Source organism: Anolis sagrei, chromosome 5 (genome assembly GCF_037176765.1).
Source record: "Anolis sagrei isolate rAnoSag1 chromosome 5, rAnoSag1.mat, whole genome shotgun sequence".
Classification (NCBI taxonomy): Eukaryota; Metazoa; Chordata; class Lepidosauria; order Squamata; family Dactyloidae; genus Anolis; species Anolis sagrei.
The window spans coordinates 133,345,540-133,370,104 of NC_090025.1; the positions used below are offsets into that span (position 1 = coordinate 133,345,540).

At 38.9% G+C, this 24,565-nt stretch overlaps 1 protein-coding gene across 1 annotated transcript; it reads left to right on the forward strand.

Annotated features, from left to right (window-relative positions):
* Positions 1-1,238: 1,238 nt before the first annotated feature.
* Positions 1,239-19,882, forward strand: TMEM168 (transmembrane protein 168). Its single transcript, XM_060777652.2, has 6 exons — positions 1,239-1,576; positions 6,721-6,816; positions 7,289-8,555; positions 10,474-10,616; positions 12,239-12,513; positions 16,635-19,882. Exons 3-6 carry the CDS (start codon positions 7,419-7,421, stop codon positions 17,180-17,182), a joined length of 2,103 nt encoding a protein of 700 aa, XP_060633635.1. The 5' UTR covers positions 1,239-1,576; positions 6,721-6,816; positions 7,289-7,418; the 3' UTR covers positions 17,183-19,882.
* The last annotated feature ends 4,683 nt before the right edge of the window (positions 19,883-24,565 follow it).

The window sequence follows — 24,565 nt, forward strand, 5'->3', positions numbered from 1 at the left end:
CTGCCATATATTTCAGTTCAAAGCAGATATTGTGGGATTTTCTGCCTGCATATTGGGTTATATGGCTGTATGGAAGGGCCCTTGGTCCACACTGCCATATATTTCAGTTCAAAGCAGATACTGTGGGATTTTCTGCCTGGATATTGGGTTATATGGCTGTATGGAAGGGCCCTTAGTCCACACTGCCATATATTTCAGTTCAAAGCAGATATTGTGGGATTTTCTGCCTGGATATTGGGTTATATGGCTGTATGGAAGGGCCCCTGGTCCACACTGCCATATATTTCAGTTCAAAGAAGATACTGTGGGATTTTCTGCCTGGATATTGGGTTATATGGCTGTATGGAAGGGCCCTTAGTCCACACTGCCATATATTTCAGTTCAAAGCAGATATTGTGGGATTTTCTGCCTGGATATTGGGTTATATGGCTGTATGGAAGGGCCCTTGGTCCACACTGCCATATATTTCAGTTCAAAGCAGATACTGTGGGATTTTCTGCCTGGATATTGGGTTATATGGCTGTATGGAAGGGCCCTTAGTCCACACTGCCATATATTTCAGTTCAAAGCAGATATTGTGGGATTTTCTGCCTGGATATTGGGTTATATGGCTGTATGGAAGGGCCCTTGGTCCACACTGCCATATATTTCAGTTCAAAGCAGATACTGTGGGATTTTCTGCCTGGATATTGGGTTATATGGCTGTATGGAAGGGCCCTTAGTCCACACTGCCATATATTTCAGTTCAAAGCAGATATTGTGGGATTTTCTGCCTGGATATTGGGTTATATGGCTGTATGGAAGGGCCCTTGGTCCACACTGCCATATATTTCAGTTCAAAGCAGATACTGTGGGATTTTCTGCCTGGATATTGGGTTATATGGCTGTATGGAAGGGCCCTTAGTCCACACTGCCATATATTTCAGTTCAAAGCAGATACTGTGGGATTTTCTGCCTGGATATTGGGTTATATGGCTGTATGGAAGGGCCCTTGGTCCACACTGCCATATATTTCAGTTCAAAGCAGATACTGTGGGATTTTATTCAACTGTGTGGCAGGGGCCTATGTTACCTGAGTCCACACTGCCAGATAATCCAGTTCAATGTGGATTTTATACAGCTGTATGGAAGGGGCCAACATGAGCTGCCAAGGAGTCATGGTGGAAATCTGCCTCCTCCTTCCTCAGCCTCTCGCTTTCTCTTTGGGAACTGAGGCAATTCCCAGCAGCAAACTCCCGTCTAAACAAAGGCGTGTGTCCCAGCAAACACTCTGCCCCACATTCCTTTGAGAGAGTGACGTCTTGAAGGGTTTCATAGGGAGGGCCTGTCCGTGTTGGGAGCGCCAAGCGAACTCCACCGCCAGGCCAAAGGCGAGAGAGAGAGAGAGGAAGGAAGCGCCGAAGAACCAAGCCGTGTCTTCTTAGGAAGTAGGAAAAGCGGAAGGCGCGCGCCGCCGCCGCCCGCTACGACTTCTGCCTGGCTTGAGCCCCCGCGCTTCCCGTACCCGGCCGGAGCGCTGAGGAGGACGGGCCAAAATGGCGGCGGGAGGGGAAGTTTTGAGAGGAAGCGGCCGCCGGTGAGTTCTGAGGAAAGTGGCGGCGCGGAGGCAGAAAGGGCCCGGCCCTCCCTCTCTCCAAGGCGGAAAGGAGGGGGAACGGGGCCCAAGCGGGAGGCGTGGGCCTCTCTCGGCTGCCTGCCTGCGCCTCTCAGGCGGGTTTGTTCTCTGGAGGCCGCTCTCCGTGCCTTCCAAGAGAGCTGCGGCCTTTCCCGGCCCAGTTCATGCCCCCCTGTTTCCCAGTAGACAGTTTATGAGGGAGGAGGAAGCAAAGAAAGAAAGGAGGGAGACCGACCTCCTGTTGCTTCTTTGGAGCAGTCGGGAAGTTTGCCTTAGCTCCACTCTTCCTTAGGGCCCATCACACAGCCAGCCATATGACCCAGACTATGAAATCCCACATATCTGCTTTGAACTGGGTTATCTGAGTCCACACGGCCATATATTCCAGGTCAAAGCAAAAATGTGAGATTTTATTCAGCTGTGTGGAAGGGCCTAAGGGCCCTTCTAAACTTCCCTTTATCCAAGGATCTGATCCCAGATTATCTATTTATCCCAGGTTATCTGGCAGTGCGGAATCATATATTTCAGTTTAAAGTAGATAATGTGGGGGGGGGGGGTTGGGTTGGGTTTTTTTTTTTGTTTTGTCGTGTCAGGAGCAATCTGAGAAACTGCAAGTCGCTTCTGGTGTGAGAGAATTGCCGTCTGCAAGGACGTTGCCCAGGGGACGCCCGAATGATTTGATGTTTTGTCATCCTTGTGGGAGGCTTCTCTCATGTCCCGTATGAGGAGCTGGAGCTGATAGAGGGAGCTCATCCGCCTCTCCCTGGGTTCAAACCTGCGACCCGTCGGTCTTCAGTCCTGCTGGCACAGGGGTTTAACCCACTGTGCCACTGGGGGCTTAGATCCTGGGATAAAAGGCTGTGTGGAAGAACCCTGGGATATCTGAGTCCAAATAGCCATATATTCCAGTTCAAAGCAGATAATGAGGATCGCAGCTTGATTGAGTCTGAGTTGATGTTTTTATATGTGTATGTTCTTTATTTCATTGTATTTTATATTGTATTCACTTTTATGTTTGTTTTTAGGCACTTTGTGCTGCCTATAAGCTGCCCCGAGTCCCTTCGGGAGATTATTATTATTATTATGTGGGATTTTATTCAGCTGTGTTAGGAATGTCCAAACATTTGGCTTCCCTGGGAAACATTGTAAGAAGAATTGTCTTAAATAAACTTACACTAACAATACCTGGTGAACATTTTTTAAAGGTCTGTATATATTTTTGATACTTGCTAATAGTAATTCCAGTTACACTATGGTCCCTTCTACACAACTGTATAAAATCCACTTTATCTGCTTTGAACTAGATGATATAGCAGTGTAGACTATGGCCCCTTCCACACAGCTGTATAAAATCCACATTGAGCAGATTATATGGCAGTGTGAACTCAGATAATCCAGTTCAAAGCAGATATTGTGGGATTTTCTGCCTTGATATTCTGGGATATAGTGCTATGTGGAGGGACCCTGAGTCCCTGCCATATAATCCAGTTCAAAGCAAATAATGTGGAATTTTATACAGATGTGTGTAAGGGGCCTTAAACTGTGGGTCCCAACCCCAAATGGAATCCCTTTAGCTCAATGTTGGGTTCACAAAAATGGCAAGAGGAAAAAGTTTCTGAACACTATGTAGACAAATCTATTAGCAACAACTGGTCATTTTTGCAGTGGGTTACAGAAAATGCTTCAGATGTATTCCACAAAAAAAGGAAAATCAGCTTGTTTAGCCAATGTTGATTGCCAATGGCTCACTGGCGGGATTTTAATTTTTTTTTAATTTGTCTTGTCAGGAGTGACTTGAGAAACTGCAAGTCATTTCTGGTGTGAGAGAATTGGCCGTCTGCAAGGACATTGTCCAGGGGATGCCCGGATGTTTTTGTTTTTTTTTAAAATAAATTTTTATTAGGTTTTATAGAATACAACGAAAGTAGGAGAATAATAAAAGAAGATAGAAAAGTAGGAAAATGTTCCCCGCCCCCCAAGAAAGAAAATATCCAAAAAAAATGAAATCCAAAAAAGTCCAAAAAGAGTCCAAAAAAAAAAAAAGAGGACTCCCTTCTGATTCTGCTCAGATAACATCATTTAGTTGTATTTGTATATATATATAAAAAGAAAAAAAGTAACGAGAGCCCCCCTCATAAAAAATAAAGAAAAGAGGGGGGTTCCCCATCCTGTCATCCATATAACCTCGTGTTCTTTATGCAGATTTGTCCATATATTCTTCAACCGTTGACCAATTCGTCTCCTTTATTGGATTTCCTGTGTTCTTTTTCAGGAGAAAAGTCAGTATGTCCATGTCTTTTATTTCATTTAATTTGTTCAGCCATTGAGATTTTCCTGGAATGTCTTTCTGTTTCCACATCTTGGCAAAAACCATTCTTGCAGCTGTTGTTAAATATACAAACAAAATGTCCTCATTAGAATCCAATTTGATCTCATCATCTACTATTCCCAGCAAATAGTATTCTGCTTTTCTTGGAAAATTCTTTTTAAGAACTTTTTGAGTTTCATCATGTATAATTTTCCAATATTTTTGAGACTCTTTGCAACTCCACCATAGGTGAAAGAAGGTCCCTTCATGTTCATTACATTTCCAGCAATTTTTTGATACATTCTTGTACATGCAATTTAATTTTACTGGAGTTATGTACCACCTATGAAACATCTTTAGCCAGTTTTCCTTTAAGTCCATCGCATAGGTGTACTTTAATTTTTTCTTCCATATTATTTCCCAGTCAACCATCGCAATAGGTCTTTTGAGATTTTCCGCCCATTTAACCATACATCCTTTAATTAATTCGGTCTCCGTTGACCATTCTAATAGGGATGCCCGGATGTTTTGATGTGTTACCATCCTTGTGGGAGGCTTCTCTCATGTCCCCGCATGAGGAGCTGGAGCTGATAGAGGGAGCTCATCCGCACTCTCCCCGGATTCGAACCTGTGACCTGTCGGTCTTCAGTCCTGCCAGCGCAGGGGTTTAACCCACTGCGCCACTGGGAGATCCTACTGGTGGCATTGATTCCTTGCTTATTCCGATACAGAGCCCAAAGACTGGGTCTACACTGCCGTAGTTCCCAAGATCTGATCCCAGATTATACTACGTAACACTAATTTTGTTCCTGGGTTATAAATGTCATTTCCTAATTGTTTCAATCATTAAAAACATGGAAAAAGTTTATTTAACTGCAAAAACGTTGTTTTGCGGAACATCCTACAGCACATTTGCAATAGCTTTTCAATGAATATCTCATTGACCACAAAAAACAAAGTTTCTGGAGTATACAAACCACTTTCAAAGTAAGTACTGCACAATTAAACAGGAAATAACACTTTCAAACACATCATTTTTCAAATTTTGTTACATAATGTTATGTACCACCCCATTCTTTTAAAACTGTGCAGCAGGTCTCTTGCCAAAACTGTTCACAGTTATAATGCACATTACAGATAACACAACTATATTTGTGGATGTAACATACTCTGATTATTCCATTCTATCTACAAAGTTTGTGCTTGAAAACCATGCAATTGGCTTACACAAGAAAGCTCATAATGGTTTTAAGTAAGTTTATGTTTTTGTGTTAAGCCACATTCATAGCTGTCCAGGGCCACATGCCTGATGTATATGATGATATGGTACTGTAAAATAAAATAAAAATTATAAACAAGTTATTAAATGTTGAAACCCATTTTTTAACATTTAGCCCACCCTATAGAAGAGACACAGTTTTATAAGTATTTGTGTATAACGGGACTTGAGCATCCAGGGATTTTGATATCTTGGAACCAAACTCCAGTGGATGCCAAGGGCCAACTGTACTTATTAAAGGCAATAATCTTCTCATGGAGATTGCAATTAACGCTTTGGAAGGTGGTGGAATCAAGAGTGATGATGATGATGATGATGCCGCCCATGATTGAGTGGTTTTTTATGTCCTGAACATGTTGTACCAAGTGCTGCTATGACAAAAAAAAATCAAGACTTTTTAAAATATGTGTAGTCAGCCCTCCACATTTATTCATTGATTCAAGTGTTTTCTCTAGGGCCCCTTCTATGCTGCCATATAAAATCAAAATTTTCTGCTTTGAACTGGATTATATGGCAGTGTAGACTCATATAATCAAGTTCGAAGCAGCTAACGTGGATTATCTGCTTGATTATCTGGATTATATGGCAGTGTAGAAGGGGCCTTAGTTCAGTATATGTCAGTCTCTGACTATATGTTGTTTCACATGACTCCAGAAGAGATAAACCCTCATTTAAAGTTTTAAATAAGTATAAGGGGGTTCAGTTTAATGTTTACATATAATTATTACAGTTCAAAAATTCAGCAATAAATCAAAATAAAGAATTATGCTTTAAATTGTAAGAAGCGGGCTTGCATATGTGAAACTGTAGAGCAGGGATGGGAAGCCTTAGAAATGGGCTCAGGGTTTCCAGATTCCTCTGGGCTGGAGGATTTTAGAAAGTGGCCATGGTCCCTGCTATCTCCACATCCCATGCTGAATTTTTCCAACTGGCAGTTCAGTCAGGGACCCAGCATAATACCTGTTCGTGTGGAGAGGACAAAGGGGTGCTGAAGTGAATTTAGCCAGGATTTTAGGGAGCAAGATAACCTTTTAGGTAGCCACAAAGGAGTAGCAAAATGTACTGGCACTTCAAAGTACTGAGTCCAGACTCAGACCCTGCATGTGGAAGGTGATGGGAGAATGATGTGCTCTCGGTTGGAGATTTGAGGTCCAGCTGAGTATTTTTAGACCAGGAAAGGTTTTGGTTTCTGTGGAATTTGCTCCGTTTACCCCTCCTCAGACCCCTCCCCAACAAGGAGATGGTGCTGTGAGAAACAGTAAAGACACAGCTTTTTATTTTGTTCTTTTCTTTCCGATCCTGCATTTGAAAGGAGGGAATTCCAGAGTTGGGAGCACCCAACCTTCACTGTGAGATCTGATTTAACTGTCTTCTGCAGTGGCATCTGAAAGTACCCAGTTAGACTACTTTTCTCTCTATAGAGATGACAAGGGATGATACGTTAGACTATGTTCAGCTGGTTCCTGAAGTGTCAGCTCATGACATCTTAACCCCCATCCTCTTGCCTTCCCTGTGCAGGACGATAAATTGGAGCAAGACTGAGATTGCAGTAGACTTACCAGCAAAAGAAGTTCTACTTGTTACTCCAGCTGAGGACCCAGCAGCACCAAGCATGTAAGCATGTCCCTGACATCAGTCTCCCTGTGGACTCCTGTGGAAAGAGTTTAATTCCCCACCCTTGCCCTAAAAAATCCGTACATCTTATTTAAAACTTGCTTTTTGTCAGACTGAAGATAAAAAAGTAACTCATGAATTTCATGTATGTTTACTGTAGCCAAATGTTGGTTGCAGTGACAGAATTGTTTCCATTAGCACAACTAAGAGGTCATTATCACCCATACAGATAAACTCTCTGAAGCAGTTTTTAAGGAGTACTCATGTTTATTTTTATAGGTAAATAATAAAGAGTCATATGACATGTTTAAAACTAATAGATTACTTTCTGGAGATTTTTTTTTTTTTTTGCATGAGAGGCATTGAAAGCTCTATATGGAGGAAAAAGCACTGTTGGTATACTTGATGTGGTGGGCCAAAGCTGTACATCTGATATATCTGTCTAACTTGATGATTCTGTTTGTTCTTTCAGGACTTCAATAATCCAAGACTATTGTTGGTGAAACTATACTCAAGAAACCTGATTTTGCATCATATTCCTTAAATGAAATTCAAGCTCTCATTTTCTGTGAAGTGGATAAAAGCCCTACTAACCAGCTTACATGTGTAGATCATTGCGTTACTGTGTTAGCCATTGTCTCTATGCAGCAATGACAAGACTGGAAGAAGCAAATCGAGAAATGAACATGCACTCCTCTGTCCGGTATCTGGGCTATTTAGCCAGAATTAATTTACTGGTTGCGATATGTATGGGCCTTTATGTCAGGTGGGAAAAGACTGCGGATGCATTAATACTCGTAATATTTATCCTAGGACTTTTTGTTCTTGGGATTGCCAGTATACTTTATTATTATTTTTCAATGGAAGCAGCAAGTTTAAGTCTCTCTAACCTTTGGTTTGGATTTTTAATTGGCCTTCTCTGTTTTCTTGATAATAATTCTTTCAAAAACGACGTGAAAGAAGAAGCAACCAAATATTTGCTGCTTTCCTCAATAATTATAAGAATATTATATGCATTGGTTCAAAGAATATGTGGCTGCATTCATCATCGACCCACTTTACTGACAACAGTTGAATTTCTTGAGCTTGTTGGATTCGCAATCGCCAGCACTACTATGTTAGTAGAAAAATCCATGAGCATTATCTTATTGGTTGTGGCCTTGGCAATGCTGATTATTGACTTGCGCATGAAGTCTTTCCTAGCAATTCCCAATTTGGTAATCTTTGGAGTCCTTGCCTCTTTATTATTTTTTCCATCCTTAAACATACCAACCAATCCATTTGCCTTGGGATGCTTTTTTAGCTGTTTAGTAACAGACCCTCTTCTTGACATTTACTTCAGTGGCCTCTCAGTAACAGAACGTTGGAAACCTTATTTGTATCGTGGAAGAGTCTGCCGAAGATTTTCAGTCATTTTTGTCGGACTTATTGAACTTATTTCTTTTATTCTGTCAGCCCTTAAATTAGGCGATTTGGATCGCTGGTATTTTGTGATTCCAGGTTTTTCTATTTTCGGCATTTTTTGGATGGTGTGCCATGTCATTTTTCTTATAACTCTCTGGGGATTTCATACAAAATTAAATGACTGTCACAAAATCTATTACACGCACAGGGCAGAGAACAACAGCCTTGATAGAGTCATGGCATCTAAAGGAATGCGCCATTTTTGCTTGATTTCAGAGCGGCTTGTCTTTTTCAGCCTTTTTTCAACAGCCATTTTGGGTGCTGTATGTTGGCAGGTATGTTCCAATCATTTTACGTTACATTCTCTTGTCTGTATTGATGGAGGGGAGATTATATATAGTAGTTTCTAGCATGTATCACCTTAGCTGAAATGCTTAGCTGAGCTATTTTTCATGGTACTGTGGAGAGTTTTTCCTCTGATATACTGTAAGTTGTAAGAATGAGTAATGTTGCAAGTTTTCTGCAGTAAAGACATGAATGTTTTAAGAACTGCATTTTAATAATTTGGAAGCAAACTGCATTTCTGTAGTGGGCTGGTACATGTGTATAAGAGAAAAAGGGAACTTACATTGAACTCCTCACTTAAGTGCAGTGTGTGTTTATGACCTGCCTCGAGCCACAAGGAGAAGCGGATAAGTTGTTGTGGTTGTAGTACCTGACACTGATAGAGAATTGATGGGTTGTGTTCAGTGTGTAGTGTCTGATATTCCTGTTAATAGGTACTGAATGGCCTATTAACCATTGAGTGGTTAATAGTGGGCTTTTATTCCCATTGCAACATACAGGGCAGCCCAGGAACAAATGGTAACCTTTGGTGAGAGTTAATCTGCTCCTTGACTATTTTTAACTCTGTCCAAAAAATTTAAATAAGAATCATTCTGAAGTGGCCACCTGTCTTTATGTGGCTAATCTGAGTTGTATTGATAAGCTGGTTGTGAGTTACAGATTTGGAAACTGACTTTTATGTGTTTCAAAAACATCTATCTTAAACAGACTGTTATACTTTTGCAATGTCAGCAGCCCTTATTCCACATTTTAAAAGTACTGATTAGTTCTAAAGAAAAGAGATTCTCTTTCACCTTGCATGAGCAATGAAATCCTTTATATTTTAATGTATCGTCGAAGGCTTTCATGGCCGGAATCACTGGGTTGCTGTAAGTTTTTTGGGCTGTATGACCATGTTCCAGAAGCATTCTCTCCTGACGTTTTGCCTGCATCTATGGCAGGCATCCTTAGAGGTTGTGAGGTCTCTTGGAAACTAAGAAATTGGGGTTTATATATCTGTGGAATGTCCAGGGTGGGAGAAAGAACTCTTGTCTTTTAGATATGTGCGAATGTTTCAATTGGCCACCTTGATCTCTCTCCCACCCTGGACATTCCACAGATTTATAAATCCCATTTTCCTAGTTTCCAACAGACCTCACATCCTCTGAGGATGCCTGCCATAGATGTTGGTGAAACGTCAGGAGAGTATGCTTCTGGTACATGTCCATACAGCACCCCAAAAATTAAAGCAATCCTTTATATTTTGTTGGAAGCCTAATAGTGTCATGAGTAATGCCAGAACTATCATAATCAGCATGTAGATAACATTCATATAGTTTATCTTTGAATCGTTTAAAATACTGCTGTAGTTCATTACTCTACTTTCCGGTTTTGCTTTGAATGCAACTTTGCATATTAAGCCCACAGAAATTACTATTCCACAGTTCCTTTTAGAATTTACCTGAACATTCCTTCTTGTGTAAGATATTTGAATCCCTGAGAATGCTTTCTTTTGGAATTGGAAAGACAAGGATATAAATCTTCAAATAAATAAATACATAACATATTTACTTATTTTATCAAGTCTGGTTTAATGGCTCTGTAAGTAAATGTTTATGTAATGCTATATAAAGTTATGTTGTTCAACCCACAGTGTATGTACAGATCTTTGTACACGAGAATGAGTTTAGAACCAGATTCAATTTTCTTGTTGATGAAGACAATCCTATTTCAGATTAAGTTTAAACGAATGTTGAATTCAGCTGTTTTCCTAAAATGTAGATTGTAATCAGATGTTTTAGCTTGCTTTTTGATTTTTTGCAAAGTGAGATCTGTTTAGTCTGGTGGACGAAAACAACCAAATTAATTTTTTGCATCCTTTATATTTATGTGCTCCTCTAATATAACTCTATAAATCTTCTGTTATAGAAATCCAATGGAATCTTCATGAGCGTGTTTCTGATTGTTTTGCCTCTTGAATCCATGGCTCATGGCCTTTTTCATGAACTGGGAAACTGCTTAGGAGGAACTTGTGTTGGCTATGCAGTTGTGATTCCTACAAATTTCTGCAGGTATCCTGATGCTTTTACAAGTGAACAGTTAATCTAAATTGTACAACATATTGCGTGTATCAGCATCAGCTAAATATTAATTTATTGCCTTGATTTGCTGAACTTCTGAATATGATATAATTGTGATTTGAAGATGTAATTATGTGTCATTCAAATTAATTTGAAAGCCTCCTGAGATACATGAAACCTCTTTTAAGGTTTATGATGGAGAGAAGGTTGTTGAAATTTTGATTTCTGCTTGTTCAGTATTGGAATCTTAGTTCAAAAACTAAATCTTGGCGGAATCCAAATGCCAACTGGAATGACAGAAAATAAAACAGTCTCATAAATCTCTTGCTTTTCATCTTCTGTCCAAAAATTATATCAAAACACTTAGAGGGATTTTAACATTTTTCATTATTTGGAGGGGGGGGGGGCATTTCTGTTTAAGGTAACATGTCTATCTTCTTGCCCTCTAATGAGAAGTACATTTAAGCATTCTGAGGGCAGAATTACTTAAGACTAATTCTCTACTAAATGAACATGCCTTATTTGCATCAAAAAGTGTACTATTCCATTCTCTTAGATCAGTTTAGTCTATTTTAAAAGAACTCTGTGTGCTATAATGTCCTGTTCATTTTAGCACATCCCATTTTAATAATAACTGTAATAAAAGAGCTGATTGTGATCAGTATTTCTATTTACTGCTTAAATTGCTAAGACTGTTAAAAGGCCTGCCAAATTTCAGTTGTACTATAAAACACTGTGTGCTGCTCCTGTGTTGAAGCGAAATGGATTTTACATGCTTCTGCCCACTTTAAATTACTAATATGTCAGATCAGGCTGTTTTTGAACACAGAATACTCAATACTGGACTTTCTCCAGACTGTTCTACATTTAGAAAGACAGCAACATAAGATGCCACAGAAATTCATCTTTCTGTATATTAAGCAATACCAAGCATGGGACCAAAGGGGCCCCAAGGTTGGGCAACAATGTATGGGTGATCAGCTTCTGCACTCTTTTTAGAAGGTAGTGTAAGAAAGCTCACCAACTTAATAGACCATGTGTGATTTTCTTCTAGGCTTTGAGATATGTATTGTTTCCATTACTTTTGTTGACTAAGAAAAGTCCTAATTAAGATTGAGAACCATTGTGCAGGTTGAACCAGTGAATGAATTTGTCCTCCATGTAAAAGGGCATGCCAGGGAGGTGATAGAAGGATCCATGTTTACTATTGTTCTTAGATACAATACTAATTGTATGTGCTACCTATAGCCCACAGATCTATTTAGTGGCTTTGGCTTGGTTTGTTTTAAAAAGTGAGTAACCGAACATATCAATTTTTAAATTCTTGAGTTATTACAGTGATGATGGAGCTCAGGTTATGATGCTTGGCAAGGTAGAAGGTAGTAGAAAAAGAGTAAGACTGCTTTATAGATAGATAACGTGAAGACCTCAGCAGGGCTGTTGAAAACAAGAGGATTTGGAGGTTTTCAGAGAGTTGTTTTAAGTTGAATTTGACTCGCCAGCAGCTAATAACAGGTAAAAACATTTACTAAGAGGTAATACCTACATCAATGCATGTTAGTAGAGAAGTATTAATGATAATATATGTGTATTCTCCTTTCCTCATCATGTAGCCCTGATGGCCAGCCGACATTGCTACCGCCTGAACATGTACAAGAACTAAATTTGAGATCAACAGGCATGCTGAATGCCATTCAAAGGTTTTTTGCGTATCATATGATAGAGACTTACGGTTGTGACTACTCCACAAGTGGACTTTCTCTTGATACACTTCATTCTAAGCTGAAATCATTTCTTGAACTTCGGACACCTGATGGACCCCGACATGATACCTATGTGTTATATTACAGTGGCCACTCTCACAGTTCTGGGGAGTGGGCTCTTGCAGGTAACCAATTTTCAATAATCTCTTCTTGAATGTATGTATTCCTTCAGCTTTTATTGTACCTACTTAGGTTTTATTATACCTACAGATGTTTTGTATTGGAATTTGATACTGCATATTTATGAATTATAAGGGGTGAATTTGGATCCTTAGAAATATGTAAGCAACAAGTGTCTTTTTGCATGGAAATGGAAGGATCAGAAAATGTTTATTGACATATTTTACTCATATAATCTCTTTCATATAAAAGCTTAAGATGGTAACTTTCACGTAATTTATTTCCATTTTGAAAACTAAATGTACTAGCCTCTAATTCATTTGAAGTATACAAAGAAGACTCTTGATTTTTTTTTCTGTTATTAGTAGAACATTCCTACCAGCCAAATCTGAGAATGAGATTTATTCTCTGTTGTACTTTCATCTTGCATCATTTGAGGCTTTCATTTCAGGTTATTTCATTCTTCAGAAGTATATGAAAGCAGATAGGACTGCATTGATGTCATTGAAGAATCTAGCCTGTTGTCTGCTGAACAAAGTGTAAAATGTAAAGAGGTGCTGACTAAAAATACTGCAGGCTGCTGCGGCTGTCTGAAAAGACAACATATAATTCAAAGTGACTTTATTCAAGATGTCAAATTGAAAGCGATGCCAAAGAAATAGGGGAATGTTCCATGATGGAATCATATGTGAAGCTTGCATTTAGGCACTTGACAATATTTTCATGAAAGAAAATACCACTCAACTAAAAGAAACAAAGAGATACTAGATATAAATTTTAAAGGCAATTTTAGTGTATTTATTGTATTTTAATTCTTTTTTTACCACACTATGACTATTTAATTGTTTTTTTAAAAAATGTATTGCACTTTTTAAATTTGTCTAGTGTGGACTGTTAGCTGCCTTAAAAAAAGGTGGGATATAAATAAAATTAATAATAATAATAATGACAGATTGCCTTTGGATCAGTTTTCTTGATGGAAACTGTAACATGACCCAGTGTTTGAATGCAAACAGATATAAATTATAAGTGTGCCTGACTGATGTGTCTTATGAGACAAGATATTATTTTAATTCTGAATAATTTTGCAGTAGTAGGTAAAATAAATAGCCTGTAGTCACTGCTTGGACATGGAATCCCATTCAGTGAATTTCTGTACTCTCTTTGCCTAAGTGAAACCCAAAGGCAAATTCCTCCTGAAAAACTCTTGCCAAGAAAGCCCTGTGATAGGGTCACTATCAGGTGAAAATTTTCAGAGGTGCACATCAACAAATGCCACAAACAATTTGGAAAGTTGAGTTTTCTGACTAAATGTAGAAGCAAAATTTGGACCAAAAACAATTGTATTATGAGAACTGCTTAGCTCCCATCACTGTGAACATCCATGTTAAAAATATTTCCTCCTTGTAATGACTTAGATGGCTCAGATACAAAACAGCACAAATTCTTCATACTTGGTTAAAATAAACAGTGCCTGAATATTTTTGTTACAGGAAGGTTGCAAGATTAAATTACTTTAGAGGTTTAATATCCTTCTTACTTAATTGAATTGAAGACACTCTTAGCAGTGTTAGCAGCATTCTTTTCTGAACTGGGAACTGGGAACTGGTTACAATATTAGTCTGCTCAAACCAGATTGTTTACATTTGAAAACATTACTAGTGAAGTCTGGTAAAATCCTAAGATATCTGCCCCTTCCCAGCAGGGGGGGGGGGGGGGTTCATTATTGTTGCTTTCTGCAAGTTAGATAATAGAGACCTGTTAATGATAATATTAAGGATATCAATCTGTTTACAGAATGGCAATCTAATGGTATATTGCAGTATCTTGTATTTATTCAACAACAACAACAACAATAATACATTTTTATTTATAGACAACCCACTCTCCTCAAGGGGACTCAGGACACACACAAAAAGCAAACATTCAATGCCCAACTCAAATACAAACATTTTAAAATAAATAGAATATTATAAAAATAATAACCATAAACTTGTGACAAAACAGAAATTAACATCAAAATGAGAGCCAAATACAAATAATAGACTAAACCTAGTTATACTAATAACATAAATTAACCATTTAGATATAAATCCTAGAAAGGACAATTAAAATACATTAAAATGACTATCAAGGTTGTTCTTCTCATGTATTCTCATGTAAAATAGTCTACAGTAAATTCGAATGCTTTTTTAGAATACCATTTCAGGCTTATAATCCTTACAATCCTTTCTTCGATTTTGTCATCCTGACTGTTAAAGATCTGATGAAAACTATAGAGCAAATAACTCTTCTAATAATAAAAAAAAGATCAATTGCTCCTTTAATGCTTTGGAAAGCTGTTTCAGTTACTGCTGGTTATAGCCCATTCTGCTCCTTCTAGAACTAAAATGGAAATTCCTAATCATTTTCCCCATGTCTTGGCAGTTTTAGAATAATTGACTTGATTGAGGGATATGATTTTTAAAATGTTTCAAGAAGTTACTCTAAGATTATCATCTGAATACCTTTAATATGTCTGCTTTGAGATCTTCTGTAGGAAGCATCATAGGAGGAATGGGGAGAATCTCGGGATTATGCATCTCAGACAGATAGATGTTTTTATTTTGGTTTTACTGTCAGGTTTAATAAATCACCCCCTCAAACTAGTGATTGCATTTAATTCAGCAATCCTTCTCATGTTCACATTAGAGTATTCCTTGAGTTTCTAAATCTTAGACACAGATTCCAGTGGATTCATAAGAGAAGGGGAAGGCTGAGTTCCATCATGTCTAAGCCAAGCACTAGATGTAAAGGAGAGAAAAATTGGCAGTCACAACTCCATCATGTCTAAACCCAGTAGTGGATTGAAGGCCCTTCCCTCCATCCCAATGCCATTGCTCTAGCCTTGAAAGGAGAGAAGAAGTGACAAATCAAACTCCAAGAATGCCTAGGCCCGGCAATGGATTAAACCCCGCTGCCTCCATCCCAACTGCCATTGCTCTGGACATGGAGGGAGAGGAGGAAGCAGACACAGCTCTATCATGCCTAGGCTCATAAACAGATGAAAGACCCTCTATCCATTCCAACTGCCATTGTTCAGGATTTAGAGGGAGAGTAGAAGAGTGGAGCACAACTTCATTGTGCCTCATCAGATACTGCCCAGTAGCTGATGGATTTACTCTTCTTTCCAACTATCATTCAGTTTTCCTAATTGTTTGTGTCTTATTTAGATCATAAGCTTGAAGGCAAGGAACTGTCAAATTAACTGCAGACAGTCCGCAACTTGTGAGCTAAATAGATTTTGTAGGTTTGGTTATATGTGTATGTATATGTGTGTGTGTGTGTGTATATAAACACATAATAAAACACACATGTGTTTTGTGTGTGATTCTGTAGGTTTGTTCTTAATCTGAATTTATTTGTAAGTCCAAACAGGTACATTTTTAAATTGCAAAACCAGCCAAATATATATATCTTTTAGCTTTGGATAGCATAGGTAATAATTAACAACCCTGCGGTGCTTGTTTTACTATCTGTGCCAATGTTCAAAAGATTTCACCTCACTTTCTAGGAGCCCCTGATGGCGCAATGGTTAAACCCTTGTGCCGGCAGGATTGCTGACTGAAAGGTCAGTGGTTCGAATCTGCGAGACAGGGTGAGCTCCCAGCTTCCCATGCGGGGATGTGAGAGAAGCCTCCCACAGGATGGTAAAGCATCCAGGTGTCCCCGGGCAATGTCCTTGCAGATGGCCAATTCTCTCACACCAGAAGCAACTTGCAGTCTCTCAAGTTGTTCCTGACATTAAAAAAATCACTTTTTGTCCCTGTGATAATTGAATTTTGAAAATGTTGACTTCTTGTGGAAACAAAGATTGGCGAGAAAGCTTCAGTGGAGACACCTTTTCTCCATGATAACTCTTCCAGGAGTGAACTTCCCTTCCAAGGGGTAAATTTCTCTCACTTCCTGTTGTCTCAGCCCTTTCTTAACTATGAGTTGTTTAAGTCGAATGTTTATAACTTGGGGACTGCCTGTATTTCTCAGCCACTCTAGGCCACTCTTAAATAGATAGCCCTAAAGATTGGCTAGTCCAATAGGAATGTCATATTCATTTTTATGTAACATCCATATTTCTGTTTTGCTGTAGGGGGGGATGCACTACGTCTTGACACACTTTTGGAATGGTGGAGGGAGAAGAATGGCTCTTTCTGTTCACGGCTGATCATAGTGCTGGACTGCGAGAACTCTCAGCCTTGGGTCAAAGAAGTAAGAAAAGTCAGCGACCAGTACATTGCAGTTCAAGGTGCAGAATTGGCCAAAGTGATAGACCTAGAAGAATCAGACCCTCCCCACCTTGGTGATTTCACTAGAGAATGGGTGGAATACAACTGTAATCCCGACAGTAACATCAGCTGGTTTGAAAAGGGGCGTACGGTGAAAGCCCTCTATGGAGTGTCAAAGCGATGGAGTGACTACACTTTACACTTGCCAACTGAAAGCGATGTTGCCAAACACTGGATGACGTATTTCCCACGCATCACTTACCCGCTGGTACACCTGGCAAACTGGTTCTGTGGTCTTAATCTTTTCTGGATATGCAAAGTGTGTTTTCGGTGTTTGAAAAGATTAAAAATGAATTGGTTTCTTCCCACAGTATTGGACACAGGGCAAGGCTTCAAACTTGTCAGATCTTAAAAAACCAAAGATGAGCAGAACTTGAGAACTCGTAGATCTTGAAAACATAACGGACTTGTAACTGTTTTATTTGTAACAGTTTACTGTTTGATAAAAATTGCTACTTTTGTGGCTATATTCCTTTGCTCATTATCCTGAGCAACTATAATTTTGTGAAGGATAAGAAACTCCATTGGATAACAAGGGCAGTATAGATATTAGATATTAATTTAACACTGTTATTGAGTTGGATCTGAATTGTTTAAAAGCTATTAAATACACCCATGCACTTGCGAAGAAGTTGTGTGCACTTGTTTGCTTTGGATAGAATAGTAAAAAATAATAATACCAGATTTTGTACTATTAGGTTAGAATATCCATATCAGTCCTGCGTGAAAGGGGAAGAGCTGGCTTAGGCTGGTTCTACACTGATCTATATCCCAGGATCCGATCCCAGATTATCTGTTTTGAACTGGTTTATGAGAGTCTACACTGCCAGATAGTCTGGGATCAGATCCTAGGATATTGGGCAGTGTAATCCAGCCTGAGAGGCTCCTTTTGCTTTGGTGCATTTCAAGGCTCCAACAAAAGACAATGAATCAAAATTAAACAAAGTTATCTGGCAAGTAGAGCTAATTTTAAGGCTAGTCCAGTTCACATTAAGTGAATGTAAGGTGGATAGGTTTTTTGGCAACTTCCATATATAACACATGTAGAACTACAAGATTATGAATGTTACTGATATTGGCAACATTTCTTTCCAAGAATTTTTCCAACAATATTTTCATGTAGGAAATTACAGTTAATAACTGATACTAGTTTCAAAAGATCCCAATATCTTCCATTACAAATCAAAGAAAGGCAGCCACTATCGATTTGTGGAATTAAAAAGAAATAGACTTAGTATCAAATCAGTGTTGTCTTCTTTGCTAATTTTACAAGGTTCTGAATTAGTGGAGCAAATTACCTTCATCATAAGGGGGCAAATTACCTTCATCATAAGGGAATTAGAAAAGCTATTGGTGAGATAAACAACCTGTTCTTTGGCTTCCGAATCTGGTTTTAATCCTAAGTAAAGCCTAGAGCAGTGTTTCTCAAACTCTGCTACTCTAGGTGTCTTGGACTTCAGGTCCCAGAAAACGCAGCCAGCTTACCAGCCATTAAGAATTGTGGGAGCTGAAGTCCAAAACATCTGGAGGAGCAGAGTTTGAGAAACACTGGCCTAGAGCATGAGCTGGAAAAATGTACTTGTCTGAAACAGATATTAAGACACTTCCTTAATATCTAGCTCTTAGATTTTAGACTGGTATCTCCATAACAAAATACTATATATAACCACACTTCTTTAATTTTAGCACTCTGTTCTAACTTAAATTTTAATCACTGTAATCCCTTCCAACCCTAGTTTTCCTTATTGGAGAGGTTTAATTGGTAAGCTTCTATCTCATTGATCTTCCAAAGTGTATTATGGCATGATGAAAATTTAATACCAAGGCAAAGCTTTTCCTGATTATTTTTAAACATACCTAGTTGCATCCATATTCTTGTATTGACTTTTTAAAATGAAAATCTATTTATAGCTCTTTTTCAGCTGTGAAAATTTCTGCCAGACACTAAAAAAATGTATTCACAATTTAAGGCAATAAGAACAGTTTTTATGTCCAAAAATGATGCACTTTGCAGAATTCTGCTTAGAAGTATATCCAAAAAAACCTTACCAATGGGAGTTCCACTGCACAAGAAGCCTTTCTCTTCAGTCAATCATGGTTTTTTCATTTCAGGAAAGTACGGGTGGCAGATCCTTCATTTTCATTAACCACAATAGAACTCATGCTCTGTTGAGACTCGCAGCCCTGAACTCTCCAATTTACTGGTAGAGATTATCATGAAGCAGGTTGTACAACCCAGGCATTGCCATTTTTGACCCTCCGTAATGACTGAAATGGAATGGAAGTCTGATCCAATGTGAGAGATGGTACTCCAAAAGGAGTTATATACACATCTTGCTAAGACTTGCCAACAAAATGGCTTGTTCTGAGACTTACGGTGATTGTTATATATGTAAACAAATCCAAACAAGATCAGCAATACTCTTGCCTTGGGCTGAGGAAGAAGACTTTAAAATACTTTATTGTGATTTTGGAACAAGTTTAACCGAAATGATCCTCTTCAATTCCAGATTATTAGTGTTCAGAGACCTATATAACATCATCCTCAGTGGAGTTCAAGAGACCAGACTGAAAGTGATTTTCTATGGCCGGCTTCTCCTGTTTTATTTTTTTAATGAAAGACTGTTTTATATTGAAATGTTTCTGGGCAAAGATTATCTTGGCTCTTTATGCTTTATTTGTCCTCTTTTTATACCTCTCATTTCCTATAATGTGCAAATGCTGATAACTCCAAATTGCTTACATCTAATTGCAAAGCAGATAGATAAGCAACCTCTGCAAAAAGGTTAAGCCATTTCCTTTGTATGACAATTGCACTTTCATCTATTCCAATTTCCTTAGCAATGTTTTGAAGTGTTTTTCCTTTAGTCTTGGAAAGTTAACATTTCTCTTTGATATACTGTGTTTCCTTGGGGTTATAAAATGCTAAACTAACTTAACAGTGAGCTAAACCTGTGTGTTTAAAGGGTTTATTGCCAGCAGTGGGTAATTTCCTTCTTACCATTCAGGGTTTTTAAAACTGAACTTGTTCTATAAAAATATTATTTAAATATATGTGGCTCTTTTGTATTATTACTTTGCATTTCCTTCTGCAGTCCTATGTTTAGCTATCTATTTCAGTACTCATTTTAAATACATTTTATGTAAAGATATAAATAGCTGAATCAACCATTTCCTTTGTTTTTAGATAGCAAAACAGAGAAAGATATATCTTTATTGGTTTTCTGTTGAAAGGTTCTCTGTATTAGTTGTTCGTCCATCCCAAAACTAAAGATAGAAATAAAGCCAGGCCAGCTCTGCAGTATGAATCATAGTACTGTGGTGAAGAGACACTGTTGTAGTTAAGATATGCCAACTTCACTTTTGCAAACTTGATTGGATTGGATTGGTTTAAAAACATCTCTTTTCCTGACATCTCTTCAGTAATCTATTATCATTCCTCTATATCATTGTTTTTAGCTGATGTTAAGATGCATCCACATGAATGAAGCGTTAAATATTTAGTGTATTTGTGTTTATTGAATATTATTGGGGAGTGAATTAACGCCACAGATATACTTTTATACCTTTTGACTGTGCTTCTCCAACAACTGGAGGCTCTAGATTAGTGGTTCCCAACCTTTTTTTGCCCAGGGACCACTTTGGTCAGGGAACACTCTCCAACATTAGTACCAAAAGGGTTACAAAACAGTTTTTGGTCAACTTTCAATTCAGTTTGGTTATTTGGGGTCACTGTTCCAACGCATGATGGCGACTGAACTGTCAGGACAAAACTTTATACTCCCGCCTCTTGAAGGAGACCATTAGCGCTCTGCTACGTCTTCAACCGACTGAATGGCACGCATTTTGAAAAAGGAAGTTATGCTGCCTCACCCTGTATTAACTGGGGTTTGGTCCCAGATCTCCCTGTGGATACCAAAGTCCGTGAATGGTCAAATCCCATTACATAAGTAGCATCATGAAATGGCGTCCCTTACATAAAATGGCAAAATCAGGGTTTGATTTTGGATCCCATTTGTGGGGTATGTACAAGCTGTGGATGCAAACTGGCTATATTTTTAGATTCTTTGCAGTGACATTTATTTATTTATTTGTATACTTTTTCCCCCAAAGGGCCTCAAGGCAGCTAACAGTTATGTCTCCCCATCTTAAAACATAAAAAGAAGCAGGCAGTTTTCCCCTTCTGTTTTTAAAATACAAATGCATATTATAGTATTTGTGTAATTATTACAGTCCACTTTGCGATCTCTGAAAGGGGAATAGATTTTAACATTTGGAACAAGGACAAATGTGTAGAATGGAAAACTTTTGATAAGAAATAATAGTTACTCAGAGTTTCACATGTACCTCAAGTAATGCATATCAGTGTCATTCTAAGACATTTGAGTTGAAAAAATATTTCTATTTGAAGTAATAAGCCAGCTGGTGATTGCGTACATAATCTTCCTCATAACATTCGTCCAGTTTTACGTAACAAAGTTTCTTTAACCACAATTGTACAGAATCAACAATATGAAACATGACTACTTGAACTCCTCCAACTTTATAACTTTCTACAAATTTCTTTAGAATGCAATGCAGTTTATCATAGAATAATATTTTGGCAGGGAAAAGTATAAATACCTGCCACGGAGGCTTCTAGAGATTTTTTTTTCATGTCAGAAGCGACTTGAGAAACTGCAAGTTGCTTCTGGTATGAGAGAAATGGCCATCTGCAAGGACATTGCCTAGAGGATGCCCGGATGTTTGATGTTTTACCATCCTTGTGGGAGGCTTCTGTCATCTCCCTACATGGAGAGCTAGAGCTGACAGAGGGAGCTCAACCCACTCTCCCCGGATTCGAGCCGCTGACCTATCGGTCAGCCGTCCTGCCGGCACAAAGGTTTAACCCATTGCGCCGCTGGGGGCTCCTTATAGAGAACTGAACAAAGTGCAACAAAACATTTGTAAAATGTAAATTGTTTCATAGGGACAAACTGGATATGAAGAATGCCTATTCCTAGAATTTAATCCACTTTCCTTCCCATGGCAGGTTTTCTTCAAAGTTACACTCCTCTGCAGTCAGATATGCAAGTCAAACCAATGTGTTTTTCAGTGACCTCTCACAAAGGCAAATACAATACATGCAAGATATATTAAGTGAGGAAAAATAATCTGCTATTTCTCTAAGCACTTGGATAAGAAACTTCACAAAAATATAATAAAAACACAGTCTTGTGTTTCAGAAGTATGTTTTCAAAGCAAAGTTACTCGTGGGCATTTCCTACATTGTCAGAAGTTCTTTTCTCCTATGAATCGCAAATACATCTTTTAACTTCCTTATGTTTAAAACATCTTGCAGGGTGGATGTGGGGAGGTTTAGTGTGCCAGCTTGAATTACTGGTTTTGTTTTGAAATAATACAAACAGGATTGAAAACAGCCAAGCTGAACAGGGAAGGTCAGCACTGAAGGAGAGACATTGCTTCTGGATTATGAAAACAAGCACAAGAAGAGCTGCTGGAAAGTACTAAGAAGTTTAAACTTCCTTAAAATCAAAGAGAGGGAACACCCGCCAGTATTCTATGTTAGCTATTATGAAGAACTCACTTCTGGCCACCCAAATCCGATGCCAACATCATTCATCCATGGTCCAATTGCCAAAATGACCCACTGTTCCACATGCCTAGGAATGGAGGGGGGGTTATTGCAATCATGGCAATGTCACTGATGCGACTTCGCAATTGTAAATATGGAACACTTTTCTAGGCATGGTGAACTAACTGTTCTGTAAGAGCAAATATAGAGTAGGACACTAGGAAACCAGGGCTCGCATCCCCATTCATCCTAATGTTTAGGTGAAATTTCTTTTCCTTCAGTTTAAATCCATTGTGTCCTGGTCTAGAGCTGCAGAAAACAAGCATGCCCCCTCCTCAATGTGGCACCCTTTCAAATATTCAAACATGGTTATCGGAGCCCCCGAGCCCCCTTGCTGACTGAAGGGTTAGCAGTTCGAATGCAGGGAGTGGGGTGAGCTCCTGCTGTTAGCCCCAGCTTCTGCCAACCTAACAGTTCAAAAACATGCAAATGCGAGTAGATCAATAGCTACCGCTTCGGTGGGAAAGTAATGGCATTCCATGCAGTCATGCTGGCTACCTGACCTTGTGGGTGTCTACAGACAATGCCAGCTCTTCAGCTTAGAAATGGAGAAGAGCACCATCCCCCAGAGACGGACACAAGTAGACTTAATGTCAAGGGGAAACCTTACCTTATTGTTTTCCCTCTCAATCTTTTCTTCTCCAAGCTAAACATACTGCACTCCCTAAGCTTCCCCTCACCTTGGACCATTTTGGTCACCCTTGTGCTCTCCCAACCTCAGAGAAAGGCAAGGGCAACCCCCTTCTGAAGAAATCTTACCAAAAAAATCCCCATGATGGGGTCACCATAAGTCAGAAATGTTTTGAAGACACAAGACAACTGTTCTCTATTCATGATCATGGCTTAACCACAATTTTGACACTATTACAACTCTTCCTCCCTGATCTATTTTACTGGCATCAGCTGCCTGGGGAAAAGGAGGTCCATTTTGCCAACTATCAGAGAATGGGTGAACAATATTTCCACCAGGTTTGAGAATTGTGCAAAAAGAAGTTTATTATTATGTGTACTTTACCAACTACACATCTTTAACAATTAAGTGCAGTTAACCTAATAGCCATGTGGCAAAGCAAAATACTAACCTAAATGTTTTGTATTATCTCAAAAATAGGAACTGGAATATAATAGTTGGATGTTCCTTTGAAGCAGGGTTGGGCAATGTGCAGCCCTCCTATTAGACCTAGCTGAGGAGCAACATCTGGTGTGCCCCATCCATAATATTCATCACCAGCAGCTCTAACAGAGCAGCCACTGTCAACTCTGCTGGCAAATGCATTCGCTTTAAAGGGGAACAGAAGTACTTAGTACTTGGAAGTGGCTGTAAAGGGCAGCCAGTGATCATTCTCTGAGTTGCATATGAATAAGAGGAGTCATTTGAAAAACTGAAAAAGGCTGCCAATAACAATGTCACTTTGTAAATATTTTCATGCTTGCTGTGTTATTCTAGCATAGATGCATATCATGAGCTCTCTAGATGTTGCAATGCAATTCCCAGTACACCATCATTGGCTGTACTGTCCAGGACTAAAGGGAATTGCAGTAAAGAGATATGGGGGGAGGTGGTGCACAGCCACATCCTTCCTCAATAAAGATACTGTGTTTTAGTCTGGTCTGAAAGAGGACAGTGTTGCAAATTATTTATGTGGGGGAGTGAGAAACTTTACGGTGACAGTCAAGCATATCTGTAGAGAAGCTTCCTTCCAATTATGAGTGGCTTTACTAAAGCTTCACATTTGACAGAAATAAAAGAAGCTAGTTAAATTGATATGCTTTCCTTGTGCACTGAAAGCCCATAATTGGAAAACAGTGTGTACCAGCATTTCAGCCTGTTGCCAACCAGGGTAGCGCCACTTGAACTGTGTTTCTGGACTGGGTTTAAGACCACCATGTTCAATCCCTTTTAAAAGGCAGGAATGTTTGGCAAACCAAGCAAAGACAAAGAAAAAGAACACTATGGGAAGCATACTCACATACATATCAAAGTTCAATATGCTTAAGCCCATAAAAATCATTGAACTTAAGTCATAAAGCCTTCACACGCTTATTTGGAAGTAAGAGTTGATGGAATATACTTTTCAGTACACCAGATGTGGAACAGCC